Raw genomic sequence first — 17,400 nt, forward strand, 5'->3', positions numbered from 1 at the left:
AAATATATTCTAGAACACAAAATGTATAATTGAGGATTCCTTGTTATACTATTATAATAATAGGGATTTTGGGTTAGTTTTTCTTTTGTTGTTACCATTGTATTTTGGACAATATATACTTTTTACTGAGCTCCCAGTATATAAAAATTACACAAAAATTAACTATCCTAAAAACAAAACTATATTTCATTCTACCAATGCATTAAATTAATCATTCGCACATTTTCTATAATACTTGTTTAACTGAGCTGGACATGTGCAAAATATTCATAAGTAAAATTTTACCTTATTCTATCCATGAAATGTTGAAAGTTTTCTACTGTGGTTATGTTATAGTTGTGTACTTCAAAAAGAACATCAGGATTAATGTTCCTAAGAGGGGAAAAAGGAATGATTATAGGAGGAATAGTAAGAGAAAGCAGGAAAAAGTACTAAAGATCATTTAACAGAGATCAGAGAAATGGAATTTAAGCTATTCAAAGAAAATCCTAAGTCCTCTTCTACCTCTTTTGTCCCACATCAAGGACTAAGTTCAAGGACTAGGTTTATAATGTGTAGATTATCAGAAGGCTTACAAAATGTTCCCACAGCCTGTGTACTGAAAATTAAGTCTTATCCCCTCCGTTAGCTACATTTCAGCCTGACAAAAGAGCTCCTTTGTTCCTTATTCAATTCAGTGCATTCAATTTTCTTTGGGCTCACAAAGAAAATTCCTAGAGCAAGGGTCGGCCACTTATGGCCTTTCCATCAAAATTGACCTGCCACCTATTTTTGTAAGGTCTGCAAGCTAATAATGGCTTTTACATATTTAAATGGGTGCAGAAAAGAAAGTCAAAAGAACAACAATCATTTCATGACATGTAAAAAATATATAAAATTTTAACTTCAGAGCCCATAAATAAAGTTTTATTGGAGCATAGCCATGCTCATTTGTTTTTATACTGCCTACAGATGCTATTACACTATAAGTGCATAGCTGAGCAGTTTTGACAGAGACCATACAGCCCTCAAAGCTAAAGTATTTACTATCTAGTCCTATAAAGGAAAAGGTTGCCAACCCAGATCCAAGAGGTAAGACAATTCTTTGCAGAAGTGAAACCTGCATTCCTATAGAGAAAAATTCAGGTCCGTTTATGCATTAGATTAACTCATACCAAATACACAAAGATTTCACTAAATAGAGTCTTTAATTGCTATTCCTCTTACCTCAAAGTATGTTCTGCTGCTTGAACTTTACTTAATCCTGCTTGATGAGGTTGGAAGAAAAGTCTATTCATATTGGCCAGTTCCACCTTGTCATAGTCAAAGAGTAGTAACTAAAATGAAAATAGTGATATTCTGATGAAAAACATAAGAATGAACTAGTGAGTTTTACATTTGATGGGTTTAACAGTTTGGCAGTAATAATAAACTCTGAAACTCTAGATGCCATATATTAACTCATTTAATGACCATATGAGGTAAGTATGTAGATACTATTATCCTCATTTTAGAAAGAACTAGGACATTTGCTCAAAAGCCACTCAGCTAATTTGTAGTGGAAAAGGGATTTGAATTCAAACATTCTCAGTGTAGCATCTGTACCCTAACCACATGCTGTACTGACTCTCTAAATATTTGCTAAGAAATTAATGTTAATTTCATTTCGTTCCTATTTTTGCTAAAAGCCAAGAACCCATTAGATAAATAAAATTTTTCAATAAGATAAATACAAATGCCATAACTTAAAACTATAGTAAAGCATGACTCCTTTTGTGAATATGACACTACATATACAACCATGCCATGGCTAAAGCATTATTCCAAATAGAATTACTAACCAACCACTTAATTCTTGTTTCCTGCTATATATTTAGAAATGACAGTGTTATACACACACACACGCACACACTTTAAAATGGCCAAAAGATCCCATTTCTTATCAGTAAGAACAGGTTGGACCCAAGGATTTCCAAGTTCCCTTCCTTGGTCTAAAATTCTGTGACTTTGTAATACAATTCTTAGCATCCTAAATTTAACAGTAAAAACAAAAATGGTATTTTCTTCTTCTCAATACAGAAACACTAGCCCGACCCATAAAAACAGCATGTAAGTAACCCTTAAAATCTTGGTAGAAAAGATATCACTTATGACCCCTATGATAATTTTCTAACCCTAGAGTCTCCAAAATATGATTTATTTAAGCTCATTCAACAATATTTACTAGATCAGGCCAAGCATTAAGTCTGAGTTTCAGCCTCATTAACTGATTTATGAATAAGTTGCGGGAAATCCTAAATTTGGGGACAATAAGTGTGACTCTGCCACTAATTAGCTCCAGTCATGAATAATAAGTCACTTTCACTTTTTAGGGCTGTATCCTCATCTATAAAATAAAGCAGCTGATATGGATCTGGTAATCCAGGGTGTGCTGGGGATTCCAGAAACTTTCAGGAATAAGACGTGGTCTCTGGGTCTCTAATCTTCCACTTCCCTACTTAACTTCATGAATTACCTTCTTTTTTATCTGTTTTACACATTGGAGAAAGAGTTCTGAAATATGCCTATGTGTAGAACCTTAGCATACAACCTTGAGTGCACACTGGAATCATTTAGGACAGCAGTTCTCAACCTGTGGGTCGCCAACCTGTGGGTCGTGACCCCTTTGGGGGTCGAACGTCCTTTTCACAGGGGTCGCCTAAGACCATCGAAAAACATATATAATTGAGGGAGCAACTAAGATGGCGGCATAGGTAAACACCGGGAAATTATTGCCTCACACAACAATTGAAAATTACCGCAAAGGACTGAGCAAACATCATCCAGAACAACAGGAAGGCTGGCTGAGTGTAAATTCCACAACTAGAAGGAAAGAAAAGCACGCTGAGAGCCAGAGGCGCTGCGGAGGTGAAGTGCAGAGGTACGGCGGCTCGCGCGCGCGAGGAAAGGGGGTGGCGCCTGAGGACGCGGCTGTCTTTTTGAATCACAAGCTCCCCACTGCTCTGAACTCCGGTTCCGGGAAGTCTCTGGGGACCCAGGACTCATACGGGGAGAGGCTGGTCTGTCTGGCAGCGGGCGAACTTGAGGGCGGCTTTCCCTCAGAGGTGCTTGCAGCCGTTACCGGGACACTGAGACGCGCGACTCCGGGCGGAGAATCGGCCATAGCTGCTTTCTCTGCCCTTTGACTCCCTGAGACCCCGCCCCACCCAGGCTGCGGCAGAGGCTTTTGCATGTGAATGTACCTAACTGCAGCCGAACCAGGCAGACCCGGAACTTCCAAGAGAAGGCCCAAGGCCCCGCAGCGGCTTGCATTGCTTCACAGCTGAGCCTCTTCGTGGCTCCTGCTGTGTGGCCTCAGGCAGAGGCTGAATTAGCACCTCCTTAGATCCAGGAGCCACTGTACCCAGTGGTCAGAGGGGGACCATCCAGACTGCAACTCCTCAGATCCATAAGGGACACACTCAGGGAGCAGACTCAGTGAGCACCAAAGCCCCACTGAAGCAAGTCTTGCCCCAGAAGGGTGTCTTCAGCACAGAAGTTCTCCCACTTTAGACACAGCTGATTCTCACAGCCAATTGGCCTGGAGGTCAATTCCTCCCAGTGATTCTACAACAACCAAGGCACCAAGAGTGCACCAAGAGTGTCCACCCCAGGTAACTGGGGAGGCTGAGCTACTGGGCCCTACAGGACACCTGGCGCACAGGGCCACTCTATCAACACAGGGAAGCTGCCAAAATGCAGAGACAAAGAAACAGGTCACAAATGGCAGAAATGGAGGAAAGCAAACGATTGGATATAGAGTTCAAGGCCACGTTTATAAGGTTTTTCAAGAATTTTATGGAAACCGCCGATAAATTTAATGAATCCCTCAATAAGTATAGGGAGACCATGGAGGACATGAAAAAGGACCAACTAGAAATTAAGCATACACTGACTGAAATAAAGAATAATTTACAGAGATCCAGCAGCAGAAAAGAGGATCCCAAGAATCAAGTCAAAGATTTGAAATACAAAGAAACAAAAAATACCCAACCGAAAAAGAAAAAAGAAAAGAGATTCCAAAAATATGAAGACAGTGTAAGGAACCTCTGGGACAACTTCAAGCGTACCAACATCAGAATTATAGGGGTACCAGAAGGAGAGAGAGGGCAAGATATTGAAAACCTTTTTGAAGAAATAATGACAGAAAACTTCCCCTACCTGGTGAAAGAAATGGACTTACAAGTCCAGGAAGCGCAGAGAACCCCAAACAAAAGGAATCCAAGGAGGACCACACCAAGACACATCATAATTAAAATGCCAAGAGCAAAAGATAAAGAGAGAATCTTAAAAGCAGCAAGAGAAAGACAGTCAGTTACCTACAAGGGAGTACCCATACGACTGTCAGCTGATTTCTCAACAGAAACCATGCAGGCCAGAAGAGACTGGCAAGAAATATTCAAAGTGATGAATAGCAAGAACCTGCAACCAAGATTACTTTATCCAGCAAAGCTATCATTCAGAATAGAAGGTCAGATAAAGAGCTTCACGGATAAGAAAAAGCTAAAGGAGTTCATCACCACCAAACCAGCATTATATGAAATGCTGAAAGGTATTCTTTAAGAAGAGGAAGAAGAAAAAGGAACTCTTTTTTTTTTTTTTTTAATTTTTTTTTAATTTTTTTTTTTTAAATATATATTTTATTGATTTTTACAGAGAAGAAGGGAGAGGGATAGAGAGCCAGAAACATCAATGAGAGAGATCGATCAGCTGCCTCCTGCACGCCCCCCATTGGGGATGTGCCCACAACCAAGGTACATGCCCTTGACCGGAATCGAACCTGGGACCCCTCAGTCCGCAGGCCGACGCTCTATCCACTGAGCCAAACCGGTTCGGCGAAAAAGGAACTCTTACCATTTGCCACAGCATGGATGGAACTTGAGAGCGGATAAATACCACAGGATCTCACTCATTTGTGGAATATAATGAACAACATAAGCTGATGAACAAGGACTGATCCAGAGACGGAGAGGCATTGATTGGACTGTCGGGACTTGGAGGGAAGGTAGGGGAGGGTGGGGGTAAGGGGGAAAGATCAACCAAAGGACTTATATGCAAGCATATAGGCCTAACCAATGGACATGGACAACGGGGGGGTGAGGGCATGAGCGGGGGTGGGGGGGTGGGGGGTAGAGGGTAACGTGGGGACAAGGACACATATGTAATATCTTAATCAATAAAAAATATATTAAAAAAAAAAGAAAAAAAAAAAGAAAAACATATAATTACATATTGTTTTTGTGATTAATCACTATGCTTTAATTATGTTCAATTTGTAACAATGAAAATACATCCTGCATATCAGACATTTACATTACGATTCATAACAGTAGCAAAATTACAGTTATGAAGTAGCAGCGAAAATAATTTTATGGTTGGGGGTCACCACAACATGAGGAACTGTATTATAGGGTTGAAACATTAAGAAGGTTGAGAACCACTGATTTAGGAAGTTTTTAAAAAAATACAGATGTCTGGGTCCCATTCCGAGAGATTCTGGTTAACTTTTTATAGGGTGCAGTGTGGACATCCGAATTTTTTAAAACTTCTCAGGTAATTCTAATTACAGCAGTGTCTGATAATCACTGTTCTAGAGATCCTTGCTACTCATAATGTGGCCTGGGCAAGCATTACCTAAAGCTAGTTAGAAATACAGAAGCACTTCCCCAATTTTACTATGCATATGAATCATCTGGCAATCTTGTTGAAATACAGATTCTGATTCAGCATGTCTGGGGTGGGCCTGGGAGTCTTCATTTCTAACAAACTCCCAGATGATGTTGATGCTTCTACTTCAGGGACCTGACTTTGAGTAGCAAAGATGCAGAGATTCTTAAAGTGCCATTCCTGGAATAACATCAGAATCACCTGGGAACTTGTTAAAAATTAAAATTCTTAGATCCACCTGAAACCTACAGGATCAAAACCACTGAGGTAGGGTCTGGCAATCTGTGGTTTAGTAAGCCTTCCAAGGGCTTCTGATGCACACTCAAACCTGAAAACCATGGATTTCCATGATTTGTACTATCCTTGATCAGTCAGCTATAAGCAACTGTTGGCTGGCTTTTGTAAGCCTCTTTACAGACTTTGAAATGTTAATAAACATTTTTAGTATTTTGATGTTGTCTTTTCTATATTGATAAATGAGTGCCAACTTTGAAACCATTTCCCTTTAAAAATTTGGTGCATGGAGTAAACCAACATATTAAAAAATATTGATAAACTTTATGGAAAAGTGCATGCTTTATCAAAATGACAAATTAAAGGGTATACATTGTGGAAAGCTTATGTATTCAAACCACATTTAACATCATGGACTCAAGCTTTATAAGCCTAAGATTGGTAGACTGATACCTAATATAAGGTCACTTCTCCTTCTTATCCACAATCTAAACCAATTTTAGAAAAAAATAAACATATATATATATGTGTGTGTGTGTGTGTGTGTGTGTGTGTGTGTGTGTGTGTGTGTGTATGAATTAAAAAACATCTACATCTGGAACATTCTCCACTTCATTTTCAAACACTTAAATCCAAATTGTTTATATATTACCCCAAACAAAAATGTTCCTGAACACAATTAGGTAGTCCTTGTTTTTAATCAGCAATAATATCAGCTTCCAATTTGGTAGGGTTATGTCTTAACCCCCTCAGGTAGAAAGAAAAATCTGAATAAATACACCATAAATCAATAAACCATCAGTAATGGGGGGGAAGGGGAGATTATAATTTGTACCTGATTTACTCCAGAAGTCAGTTCTCTACATGATAGGCAAAGAGAAATGCTTTTACCTTACCAATGCCACATCTTGTCAGCATTTCAGCAGTCACACTACCAACTCCACCAACACCTACTATTGCTACAGCAAAGGTACGGATTTTCTGTAAAATGCAAAATTATATATGTCTTGGTTAATAAGTCTTCCTCAAAAATTATTTTAATTTATTGAAATCATCTTCAAAAACTTGGAAAGGTTTATCATACCTCATAGTCGCTTACAATTCCCATTCGTTTCAATGCCATCAGGCGGCTTAAAACAAAGAAACAAAAAATGTTTTAAAGGTTACACAATCTTAGTGACATAGGTAAACATACATCACAGAAAACAGACTCCAAAAGTCAATCATTGCTAATCTTTTAAAAGAGGAGAAATCTTTCCATCAGTTCAGTTTTACCAGATGAAACTAAATCAATGGGGCAGCTTTAAGAACACTAATGCCTGAATACACTTCCAGCCCATGCAAAAGATTTTTTAAATTGGAAATAATTTTCCCTCAACATGTCTAAGATATGACTTCAGTGTCTTCTAGCTTCTGGAATTTTATGATGTGCCCTAGTATGAATCTATTTTCATCCACTGTCTGAGTACTTAGTGGACACTAACAAATTGTTTTTCAGTTCTGGGAATTTCCTTGAATTTGATGATTTCCTTGTTTGGTTTGTTTTTCCTGGATATCTTTCTGGAACTCCTATTATTTGGAAGTTGGACCACTTGGACTGGTCCTCTATTCTTACTTCCTTTCTTCTATTTTCCATCATTTTAGTTTCCTACTCTATTATCTGGATTTTTTTTTCAACTTTATTTTCCAATCTTCCTATTGAAATTTTCATTTTTACTATTCTCCATTTTCAAGAATTCTTTTTAACCATCTGAATGGTGTTTTTTTGTTAGCACCTTGTTCCGTTTCATTTACAACACACCATCCCTCATCTAGGGATAATGATGTTGGGGATGTGTTATTTTGTTCTGTTGTGTTTTGTTTTGTTAGGAGCTTCTCTCATCCTTTGTTCTGCTCATATTTAAGAATCAGACATTAATAAAGCAAATATGTGGGCAATGCTTGTTTGACTTTGGGCTTCACCATAAGGTGATCTGGCTGAGCTATTTAGCAGAAACCCACAATATTACTGTCTTTCAGTCTTTCTTCTTGGTTCTATCAGCTTCTCTGGAGAAAAATCTTTCAATTTCCAACCTGAAAGGTGTTTATGGCTGTCCGTTTGGAGGTGTTAAGTGGAAGAGCAAGGCTGGGAGTCATTGCACTCAGTATTGTAAACAAGGACCTGCTTCAATTAATAGAAATCCTGTTTTATTCCCTCCAATGAGTAAATCTCTAGTCTTCTCTTTTGATAGGGAAGAGGCATTAGCATTAGCTCAGCTACAAAAAGTGAAGTAGGAAACCTGGGCTCTGTTTCTTCAACAGATTTTCAATCATATCTTTTTTCTAGCCCTGCCTTAAACCCTTCTAGAAGTACCTGTGCCCAATCCTGAGCCTTTGGGGAAGTCTGTGGTGTAAACTGGATTGCAGGCTTGAGAATCAACTTCTTTAGATCCATTAAATCAGTTATCAGTCATCCATCACTTTTCTATTTCTAAGACTTTGTTACTATAATCTTCAAGTACAGGAACCTAATCACCCTCATTATTAATAGAAACCCTCTGTTTTTTTCAATGGGGATTATTCTTTTATAAAATTCCTTTACTGTCATCTTGGTGGGATTAGGTAGACAAGGATAATCAATGTCTGTGATCAATCTGCCATCTTTACCTTGATGCTGTCTTTAATCTTCATAAATAACCCTAGAAAAATGTATTGCAATCCCCTTTTACAAATGAGAAAAAAGATTCAGGTTAACTTGGCCATGATTAGCTAAATGGCAAACAAGTATTTAGAGCTGAGTTTTTAAACTAGTATTTGAAACCAGGTTTTCTAACTTTAAAACCCCTGCTCCCCTTTCAATTTTCTCCATATGCCTGTAATTATATTCTATAACAGATAATTTTAGTTATTTGATCATTTCACAACCACTGAGTTTCTCAAATTAAAGTAAAAGTTCTTTGAGGGTCAGAGGCTTTCTATTATCTTTCTTTTGTGTCACTTCATGAAATTAAAATGAAGCTGAGCACTTACACACCCCTCTCCTCTAATTTTTGATAACCCTGTACTTTATAATTCCTACTACTCATATTGCAATCCTATGTTTACCTTTCTATATATCTCACACTCACCTGGTAATCTCTGGAGGGAAATGACCATGTCTACTTTGTATCCCCAGTGTCTATGCATAAGGGATATTCAATAAATGGTAGATAATACCATCCAGGAGGCTGGAGATGAAAAGGTGTTCACTAAATACAGTATTTGCTAAACAAACAATTCAAAAAATTAAGGCTGACATTGATCAAACACCCACGTACTAGTGAAGAGCTTTGGGTGACAACTGCCATTTCTTACGCAGCCGTTTTAATAAAGACAAAAGGTGCAAATAAGAAAATACTAAATGTTTAGATTGGAGTTCTGAAAGTCTGTGATTATTACAATGTCAACAGGTGGTCTCATGTTAAAACAATGTCTGAAAGATGAATCTAAATATATCATCTACATCGTTTTGCTTTTCATTCTTGGACGGAATGTTTCAAAACCTTCATTTGTAAAATTAGAAAATGTTGAAGGATGCCGAAGGGAATAGTTTCCACTCGTTCTGGTTAGAGATGTCAGTTCATGCTGACTCAAAACTCTTAAAAATGTTGGATCATAAACTCTTCCTGTTTGGCAACACAGTGAAAACACACGCACCCTCCTTAAAGAAAAAAAAGGGCAACACCACCACCTTTCTCACCTACTTTAAAAACTATCCAATTTTTTTTAGCCACACTACTCAGTGGCTTATTTCTTTTTAATGGGGGGCAGTTCCATGGGAACTTGGACCAGGCCAGGCCTTTCTATGCACCACTAGTCCCATGACCCGAGGCAAGTCCCAGCAGCTCTCCAAGCCTCGATGCCCTCCCCTATAAAAAGGAGGTAAGCGCCCGCCCGCTGTGGCTCAGCGGGTAGAGCATCGGCCTGCGGACTGAAGGGTCCCAGGTTCGAGTCCCGATCGGGGCGCATGCCCGGGTAGCGGGCTCGATCCCCAGTAGGGGGCGTGCAGGAAGCAGCCGATCCATGACTCTCTCTCATCATGGATGTTTCTCTCTCTCTCTCTCCCTCCTCCTTAAAAAAAAAAAAAAAGAAGGTAAAATCACAGCAGCCATCTCCTAGGGTGGTGGGGAGGAGGGCAATGCATGCGTGACAACGCATGCAAAGCGCTTAGCTTAGCAGGTGGTGAAAGCTGACCCAATGTCAGCGTGGGTCCTGAACAGTCAAGTCTTGTATCGAAGCTTCGCATGTGCAAGCCGGTCTAAGAATTGCACATACGCTGAGGTTCCCAGTGCCCACATACTCTCCCCTCGCCCGGGGTTCCTCCGCAGCTGGGAGCGGGGATGGGAAGCCAGTGAGGCGGACTCTGCAGCCCTCCCCCCCCCCCCCCCCCCCGTCCCCACCTCGCCATGTGCACGCCTTCTTAGGACGGAGAAAGGAATCGGAGGCAGAGCTGCTCAAACCCAATGGCTTTGAGCTAACCGAGCTCGGCCCACCACGCCCCCGATGGAGGAGCTTGTGTGAGGCTCGAAGTGTACGTTTAGCGGCTTTTAAAGGCGATGTCACCTTCTGCAAGTCCTTCCCGTGGGCTGTGTGGGACCCACTCAAGGAGCCAGGGCGGCCGGACACTGGACGCGCGTCCTGGGCACCATATGGCTGAGCCACTTGTGGTTTTGCTTTGTTTGTTTGAAGAGAAATCACATCTTTGACCTGTATGTACTAAGGTCTTGCCTTGTCTGTTGGAAACAGGACCCCAGAACAAGGAAAGGGAGGTGGGAGGCCGCGTGAGCAGGACCGGGGTGGGGGGAGCGCCCCACTCCCGGCCCCTCGGAGGAGGCGGCCTCGCCCCTCACGCCCGCCTCCGCCCCGCGGTCACCTGTAGGGGTTGGAGTCCACCACCTCCGGGCTCATCTTCTCGATGCGGGCCCGGCCGCCGCCTCCGTCGCCGCCCCCCAGGGCCCGCCGACTTCTCTCTCGGGCCAGTTCCCGCTCCAGCTCCTCAACCCGCCGCTGCAGCCGCTCCACAGACTCGGCCATGGCTGGGGCTCCGGCCGTCAGCGCTCCCTGCCCCGGCCGTCGCCGCCGCCGCCGCCCCACACTGACGGGGTTGCTGGCCCGTAAGGAGTATCTAAGGCGGCACCGAGCGCCCCGGCCCCTCTAGCCCAGGACCTGTTCCCAGCGCCTCACAGAAAGACACGTCTCCGCCACTCCCGCCGGCGTCCCGCGGTACCACTTCCGGTTGCAGTCATCACTCCCTCAGACACACACACACACACACACCACACCCCTTCTAACTTGTCTCCTTTGCCGGGTCCTAAGAGACCAGGCCCTGCCGAGGTCCTAAGCGTCCAGAGCGGGCGGCCGGAGCTATTGCCATGTCGAGTAGGCGGTTCAGAGAAACACCAGGAACTTTTTATTCCTGGGCTCGAGGTCCAAACGGACCCTTTTCAGAAGCGGACGCTATAGGTCTTCCGCAACAGGTGTAGAGGTGGCAGAGGCCTCTGCCTTCTTATTTGCCGGTCGCGACGGTCGCGGCTTTGCTGTCTTTAAAACTGAGGTCTCCGATTCTGAGGCTGACTGCTCGTTTAAAATCCGAACACGAGAGCGGTTCTCCAGACATTTCCCAAGCGGAGCCGGAATCACCGGGATTCAGCGGGCCTGTGCTGCTCAGCAACTGTGCCGAACTCGTGTGTGATTGGCTGGAGCCGTCTGGGCGCAGGCGGGCCTCGTCCCAGGCCACGCCCACTTGCCTATAAAGTAACCCCTCCTGGCACCGAAAGTATCTGTGGGTTCCGCGGCGGCCGTCATGGAGAACCGAGCCTCCGGCGAGCCAGAAGTCGGCGAAGTGCTGCCGCAGCACAAGTTCGACTGCAAGCCCTTGGAGGCCTACCTCAGCCAGCACTTGCCCGGCTTCGGGGCCGAGCCCGAGGCCAAGCTGACCATTGCCCAGTACAGGTATCGCCACTAGCCTCTTCCTCCAGTCGAAAGGAATCTGTGCGCCGTGTTTTTCTCCCTTTGGCCCTGGGTGGATGCCCGATGCCCCGCCGCCCCAGTTTCTTCTCCTGCAATGACACACTCTGCAGGCCGGAGCTGGCATGGCATTCGGGGAATTTCCAGCTCGTGGGCAATTACGGAAGAGACCCTAGTCACGATTCCAACTATGAGAAGGAATCTCCGTTCAGGGATGCAATTATGCACCTCGGGGATTCACTGAGGCTCGGAAGCCCTGTGGGGTATACAGAGGCCTTCGCTCAACTTTTGTTCTATAGCCATTAACTTTTTTCCCCCCTGAGAAACAAGTGTTACTCCTTTATAATTGGCCATATTCTCGGAGGCTGGCCTAATGGCCCCAGCTGGGGGGTTCGAATTCTAATGGTAGATCTTCCACTTGGCAAAGCACACCGCCACTTTGGGCTTTAGTTCTGGGTGCTGGAGGGGGGCCCTGCAGGGCCTGTAGTGTTACATAAACTCTCTGAGAGCTAGTTTCCTAATCTGTAACAAATTAAATGAAGTACAGTAGGTGAAAGGACTTAAACATGGCAACAGAACTATATACCAGTGGCATTTATCACTACCATCTTTATTCCTGATTAGAGTAAAAAAAAAAAAAAATAGTGGCAAAGGACCTGGATAAAAGAGAGTTTTGAGGTATAATTCAGGTATAAGGCACCTAGTCCCAGTAGACAATGGAGGATGAAGGAGAAGGTGGAATAAAAAAACAGCTGAGGTTTCTAGCCTAGACGTTTTGTGTTGTAACAAACTAAAACAAATCAAAGTTCAAATTTCAACGAGGCCACTTGCTGTGGAAATCTGGATGGTGATTTAACCCTTTTGAGCAACTCAAAAGGGTTAGTAATGGAGACAGTAATATGTATCTCCTAGAATTGTTGGAGAATTATCTAATTGAAAAATACCTAATTCTGAATTAGGTTGGATGTTAAAATAACCAGGATTGTGCTTGTTAAATGAAATCAGTTGTGGTGTAAATAGTACAGGCATACCTCGTTCTATTGCACGTAGCGTTATTTCACTTCACAGATGTTGTGTTTTTTACAAATTGAAGGCAAAAACCTTCCACCAGCAAAAAGATTAAAACTCACTTTTCTTGCAGTGGTCTGGAACCAAATCTGAGGTATGCCTACATAGTATATGGATAGAACTATCCCACAGAAAATACATATTTCCTTCCAGAACACATGAAAAAGTTTATGAAAATTGAAGACATGTTGGGCTACAAAGAAAGTTTCAAAAATTCTGAAGTGTCAATCTTAAAAAAAAAAAATTCAGAATATAAATACCAAAAGTTTATAAATCAACTGAAGAAAGACAGCTATCAAATACATGTTTAGAAACTAATTGATTCATGGATTTAAAAAGCCAATAATCTACAGATAATAGTTTATCGAAGTTCAGTATGGAGAAACCAATAAACCAATAAAATGTAATCTTAAAAAAGGTATAATTAATAAGAGCATCAAAAGTATAAATTGCCTAGATATTAATCTAATAAAATCTGTGCAAGACTGTCATAAAACTTTATTAGACTTTTAAAAAGAATTAAACTGACAGATGACAATGTTCATGAAAAGAAAAATTCAATAGTGCATTTTTCCCCAACTCATGTGTATAGATTCAGCACAATGGCAATAAAAAAATCTTAACTTTTTCTCTAATTTGAGAAATTACTCTTAAATTTTATGTGCAAGAGCAAAGGGCCAAGAATAGCAAAAACACTCCTGAAGATGAAAAGTAGGAAATTTGAATTAAGAAGGCATGATATTAGCACAGAAATAGACCACTAAAATCAGAGGGTCCACGAAAATGACCTACATATTTATAGAATTTTGATATATGGCAATGCTGGCATCAAGAATCAGTGTGTGTACAATGGAATACTATGCTGCTGTAAAAAAGAAACAACTCTTACCATTTGCAACAGCACAGATGGACCTGGAGAGCATTATGCTAAAAGAGATAAGCCAGTCGGAGAAAGATAAACATAATATGATCTCACTCACTTGTGGAATATAATGAACAACATAAACTGATGAACAAAAATAGATCCAGAGATATAGAAACATCAAACAGACCGTCAACCCTCAGAGGGAAGGTAGGGGAGAGGGGTAAGAGATCAACCAATGTCTTGTATGCATGCATATAAGCATAACCAATGGACACAGTAGTGGGGGTGAGGGCAAGTGCTGGGGGGTGGGAGTAGCTGGGGAGAGGTCAAATGGGGGAAAAAGGAGACAAATGTAATACTTCAAACAATAAAGAATTTAATTTTTTTAAAAAAGAATCTGTGTGTAGAGAGGACTTTTCAATAAATTACATAGGTATAATTGTTATATGTATGAAAATATTGAAATGAGACCTTTTCATTACCTCACAAAGTTCCAGGTGAATTCGCGTTAAAGGTAAAACTAAAACCATTTGGAAGACATATAGGAGATAATTGTTGACTTTGGAGTAGAGAATAAATTCTTTAAAAAGACAAAAGTCTCCTTAAAGAAAGTGAAATTAAAAAGAAATGTTTGCAATATATACATATAATGGTTAAAAGGTTAATAAACAGAATGTATAAAGAACTCCAATAGCCCAACAGAAAAACGGTTAACAAACTGGAAGATGCTTGAGATCACTGCACCTCGAGTATTCAGTGAAAGGCAAATTGAAACAATGACATACCATTTCAGACCTCCATATTGCCTTTTTTAAAAATTTGACAATTTCAAACAAGTGGCTGGGTTATGGGGCAACAGGGACTCATATCCACAGTTGGTAGGAATTCGAATTAACTACTTTGGAAAACAATTTGATATGATCTTTTAAAGATTAAAATGGAAAAATAGACATGCCTCAAGACACAGCAATTCTTTTCCTAGAGGTAATCTACAAAAATGTTCATCGCACTGTTTGTAATGGCAGAAATAAAGGAAATGACACCGTTCATCAGTAGCAGACTGGATGAATAAATTATATATATGATGGAATACTATACAGTGAAAATAATTCAGCTGCAGATATGTACAACAACACAGAATTTAAAAAATGGACAAATAAGCAGTATCTTGTTTAAGGGCATAAACTTCAAAGGAAAGATAAATTTAATAATCAGGACAGTAGTTACTCTGAGGGGAGGGGCACACAGGGCTTCAGAGATTGCCGGGGTCCAACCCCAGCAGGTCCAGGGGTCCCCAAAGGTGTGGATGGAGTCGGCGAAGAAGGAATGACACAGAGACAGCGTTCAGTTGATCAGCAGCCTAGCCAGGATCTCTAGCCAGGATCTCCAGCCAAGTTCTGGTCTGGATCTCCAGCCAAGTTCTGGTCTGGATCTCCAGCCAAGTTCTGCTTAGGATCTCCAGCCAGGTTCTGTGTCCATGTTCTCTTGCTAGGTTCTCCAGCCAGGTTCTGTCCAGGTTCTCCAGCCAGGTTCAAGTCAGGTTCTCTTGCCAATTTCTGTAGTCAGGTTCAGTCCAGGATCTTTTGCCATGTTCTCTCGCTAGGTTCTGTCTCTAGGTTCTGAGGCCAGTTTCTGTCCAGGATCTTTTGCCATGTTCTCTCCAGCGAAGTTCTTCTGTCTCTAGAGAACGTTCTTTGTAGGTTCTGTCTCTCTTGGTTCCGTATTCTAAGTTCTGTCTCTTGCTGTCTTACTACATCTGTATTTATACCAGTTGATTCAATCCTACCAATCTCTATTACAAAGGTTAGGGCGTTTCTTATCTCCATTCCAGGGAGTAAAGATTATGTAGCTTAAGCATGATTGTTCGTAGTTAAAGTGATTAATTACCCACCTGGCACTAGTTAAGAGGTTTTATTCCCTCCCTAACTTCAGGGGAAAATCCCTACCTGGGGAAACAACCTTTCTCAGAGACCTTGGTTAAAACACATAGTGCCAAGAAGGTGAGCAAACATTTTAAGAACAGTATGCCATATATGCTAGGTCCCTTGAAACAGCAAGGATGGACTGGCTCCTGGCAAGAGATAACAGTAATTTTCTTAAACTGGGTACTGAGAACACTGGTGTTTGCTGTGTTATTTACACTTTACAAATTTTGTGACTTCTTTTTTATCTATGCAAATTTGATTTTAGAATTTGTGAAAATAAATCATATTGGAAATACAAAATATTTAGAATTAAATATTGAAAGCATTTGATAGCTTGATACAACAAAAGCTGTGTTTTTCAGCTACGTGTTTAATATGTGCATGGCACTGCTCCAAACATTGGGAATATAACAAAAAATCTTGCCTTCTTGGAATTCCCCCTCTATTTGAAGAATACAAACAATAAATAAATATTACAGTGTAGAAGAAGGTGATATGTACTATGGAGAGAAATAAAGGGGAATAGGAAATGTTTGGGAGAGGGGAACAGGAAGGCCTCATTTGAGAAGGTGGCATTCAGCAAAGACTTGAAGGAGATGAGGATATGAGCCATGCAGTTATCTGGGGGGAGAACATTCTAGGCGGGGGGGGGGGGGGGGGGGACAGCAAGCGCAAAGGTTCTTAAGGGGGAGTGTGCCCAGTGTGTTGAAGGAATACAAGCCAATGTGACCAGAGTGGTGGAAACAAGGAAAACAATGGCCTCTTGGCCATTATAAGGACTTTGGCTTTTACTTTGAATTGAAATGGGGAGAAATTAGGCTTTAGTGGGCAGAGGAGGGACTGAGTTCTCTTTTTAAAGTCTCTTTGCCTGTTGTGTTTGATTGACAGGAACAAAGTCAAGGAGACCAGTTTGGAGTATACTGCAATGGTCCAGTTGAGAAATATTAGTGGCATAGACCAGGATGGTAGTGTAGAATAGGCGCAAGTGGTCATAATCTGGGTTTATTGGAAAGGATTTACTGACTGATCAAATGTGGGAGATGAAAGAAAAAGAGGCAACTAGTATTCCATTTTGTCTTGGTAACTGGAAGGATGGAGTTACCATAAAATAAAATAGAGGTGATTATAGAGAAGCAGATTTGAGGGGAAATGTCAGATCTCCATTTTGGAATGTTGAGTTTAAGATGCCTTTTAGACACCCAAGTGGATCTGTGCGGTTAACAGATACAAGTTTGAGGATCAGGACAGAGGTCTGGACTAGACATGTGCATTTAGTAGTCATTGACATAGAGATGGTATTTAAAGTCATGAAATCATAGACCTTACCTAGACAATGAGTCTGCATAAAGAAAGAGGTCCAGAAACAGTCTTAGGCACCTCAGTGTTAGGAAGATGTAGAATCAAGGAGGAGGCTGCAACGGAGTAAAAGAAGGAATGGCTGTAGAAGTAGGGAGAAGTCATGGTTTGATACCATAACAGTATTAGTGGCCTTGAAAAAAGTAGTTTTGGTGGAAAGATCTGAATGAAAGCTTGATTGAAATGGGTTTAAGAGAAAATAGGAGAGGAACTGGATCAGGGAGTGTAAACTCAAGTTTTTCCACAAAAAGGGAATAAAAATGTTTTAAGTAGAGGGAGACG

General features: G+C 41.4%; 2 protein-coding genes across 8 annotated transcripts in view; one reads left to right on the forward strand and one right to left on the reverse strand.

Moving 5' to 3' along the window:
- UBA5 (ubiquitin like modifier activating enzyme 5) overlaps positions 1-17,400 on the reverse strand; it is a 65,659-nt gene that overhangs the window by 6,372 nt on the left and 41,887 nt on the right. For 2 of the 5 annotated variants that reach the window (XM_036332592.1, XM_036332594.1), the window contains exons 2-5: positions 7,004-7,049; positions 6,811-6,900; positions 1,207-1,316; positions 286-372 (exon numbers count right to left, since the gene is read on the reverse strand). In XM_036332592.1, coding sequence (XP_036188485.1) covers positions 286-372; positions 1,207-1,316; positions 6,811-6,900; positions 7,004-7,042 — 326 coding nt within the window. In that variant the 5' untranslated portion in view covers positions 7,043-7,049. Of the gene's footprint in view, positions 1-285; positions 373-1,206; positions 1,317-6,754; positions 6,901-7,003; positions 7,050-9,026; positions 9,812-10,810; positions 11,908-17,400 lie in introns of those variants that run through there. The other 3 variants (XM_036332591.1, XM_036332593.1, XM_036332595.1) reach the window with 3 other exon arrangements.
- The window catches only part of ACAD11 (acyl-CoA dehydrogenase family member 11), a 72,741-nt gene continuing 66,965 nt past the window's right edge, over positions 11,625-17,400 (forward strand). For 2 of the 3 annotated variants that reach the window (XR_004971555.1, XM_036332588.1), the window contains exon 1: positions 11,625-11,889. Coding sequence is in view for 2 of the 3 variants with exons in the window: in XM_036332588.1 (XP_036188481.1) it covers positions 11,741-11,889 (149 nt within the window). In the remaining variant the exon portion in view is untranslated. The remainder of the gene's footprint in view (positions 11,890-17,400) is intronic. The other variant, XM_036332587.1, reaches the window with a different exon arrangement.

The sequence above is a fragment of the Myotis myotis genome, unplaced genomic scaffold (assembly GCF_014108235.1).
Source record: "Myotis myotis isolate mMyoMyo1 unplaced genomic scaffold, mMyoMyo1.p scaffold_m19_p_13, whole genome shotgun sequence".
NCBI lineage: Eukaryota > Metazoa > Chordata > Mammalia > Chiroptera > Vespertilionidae > Myotis > Myotis myotis.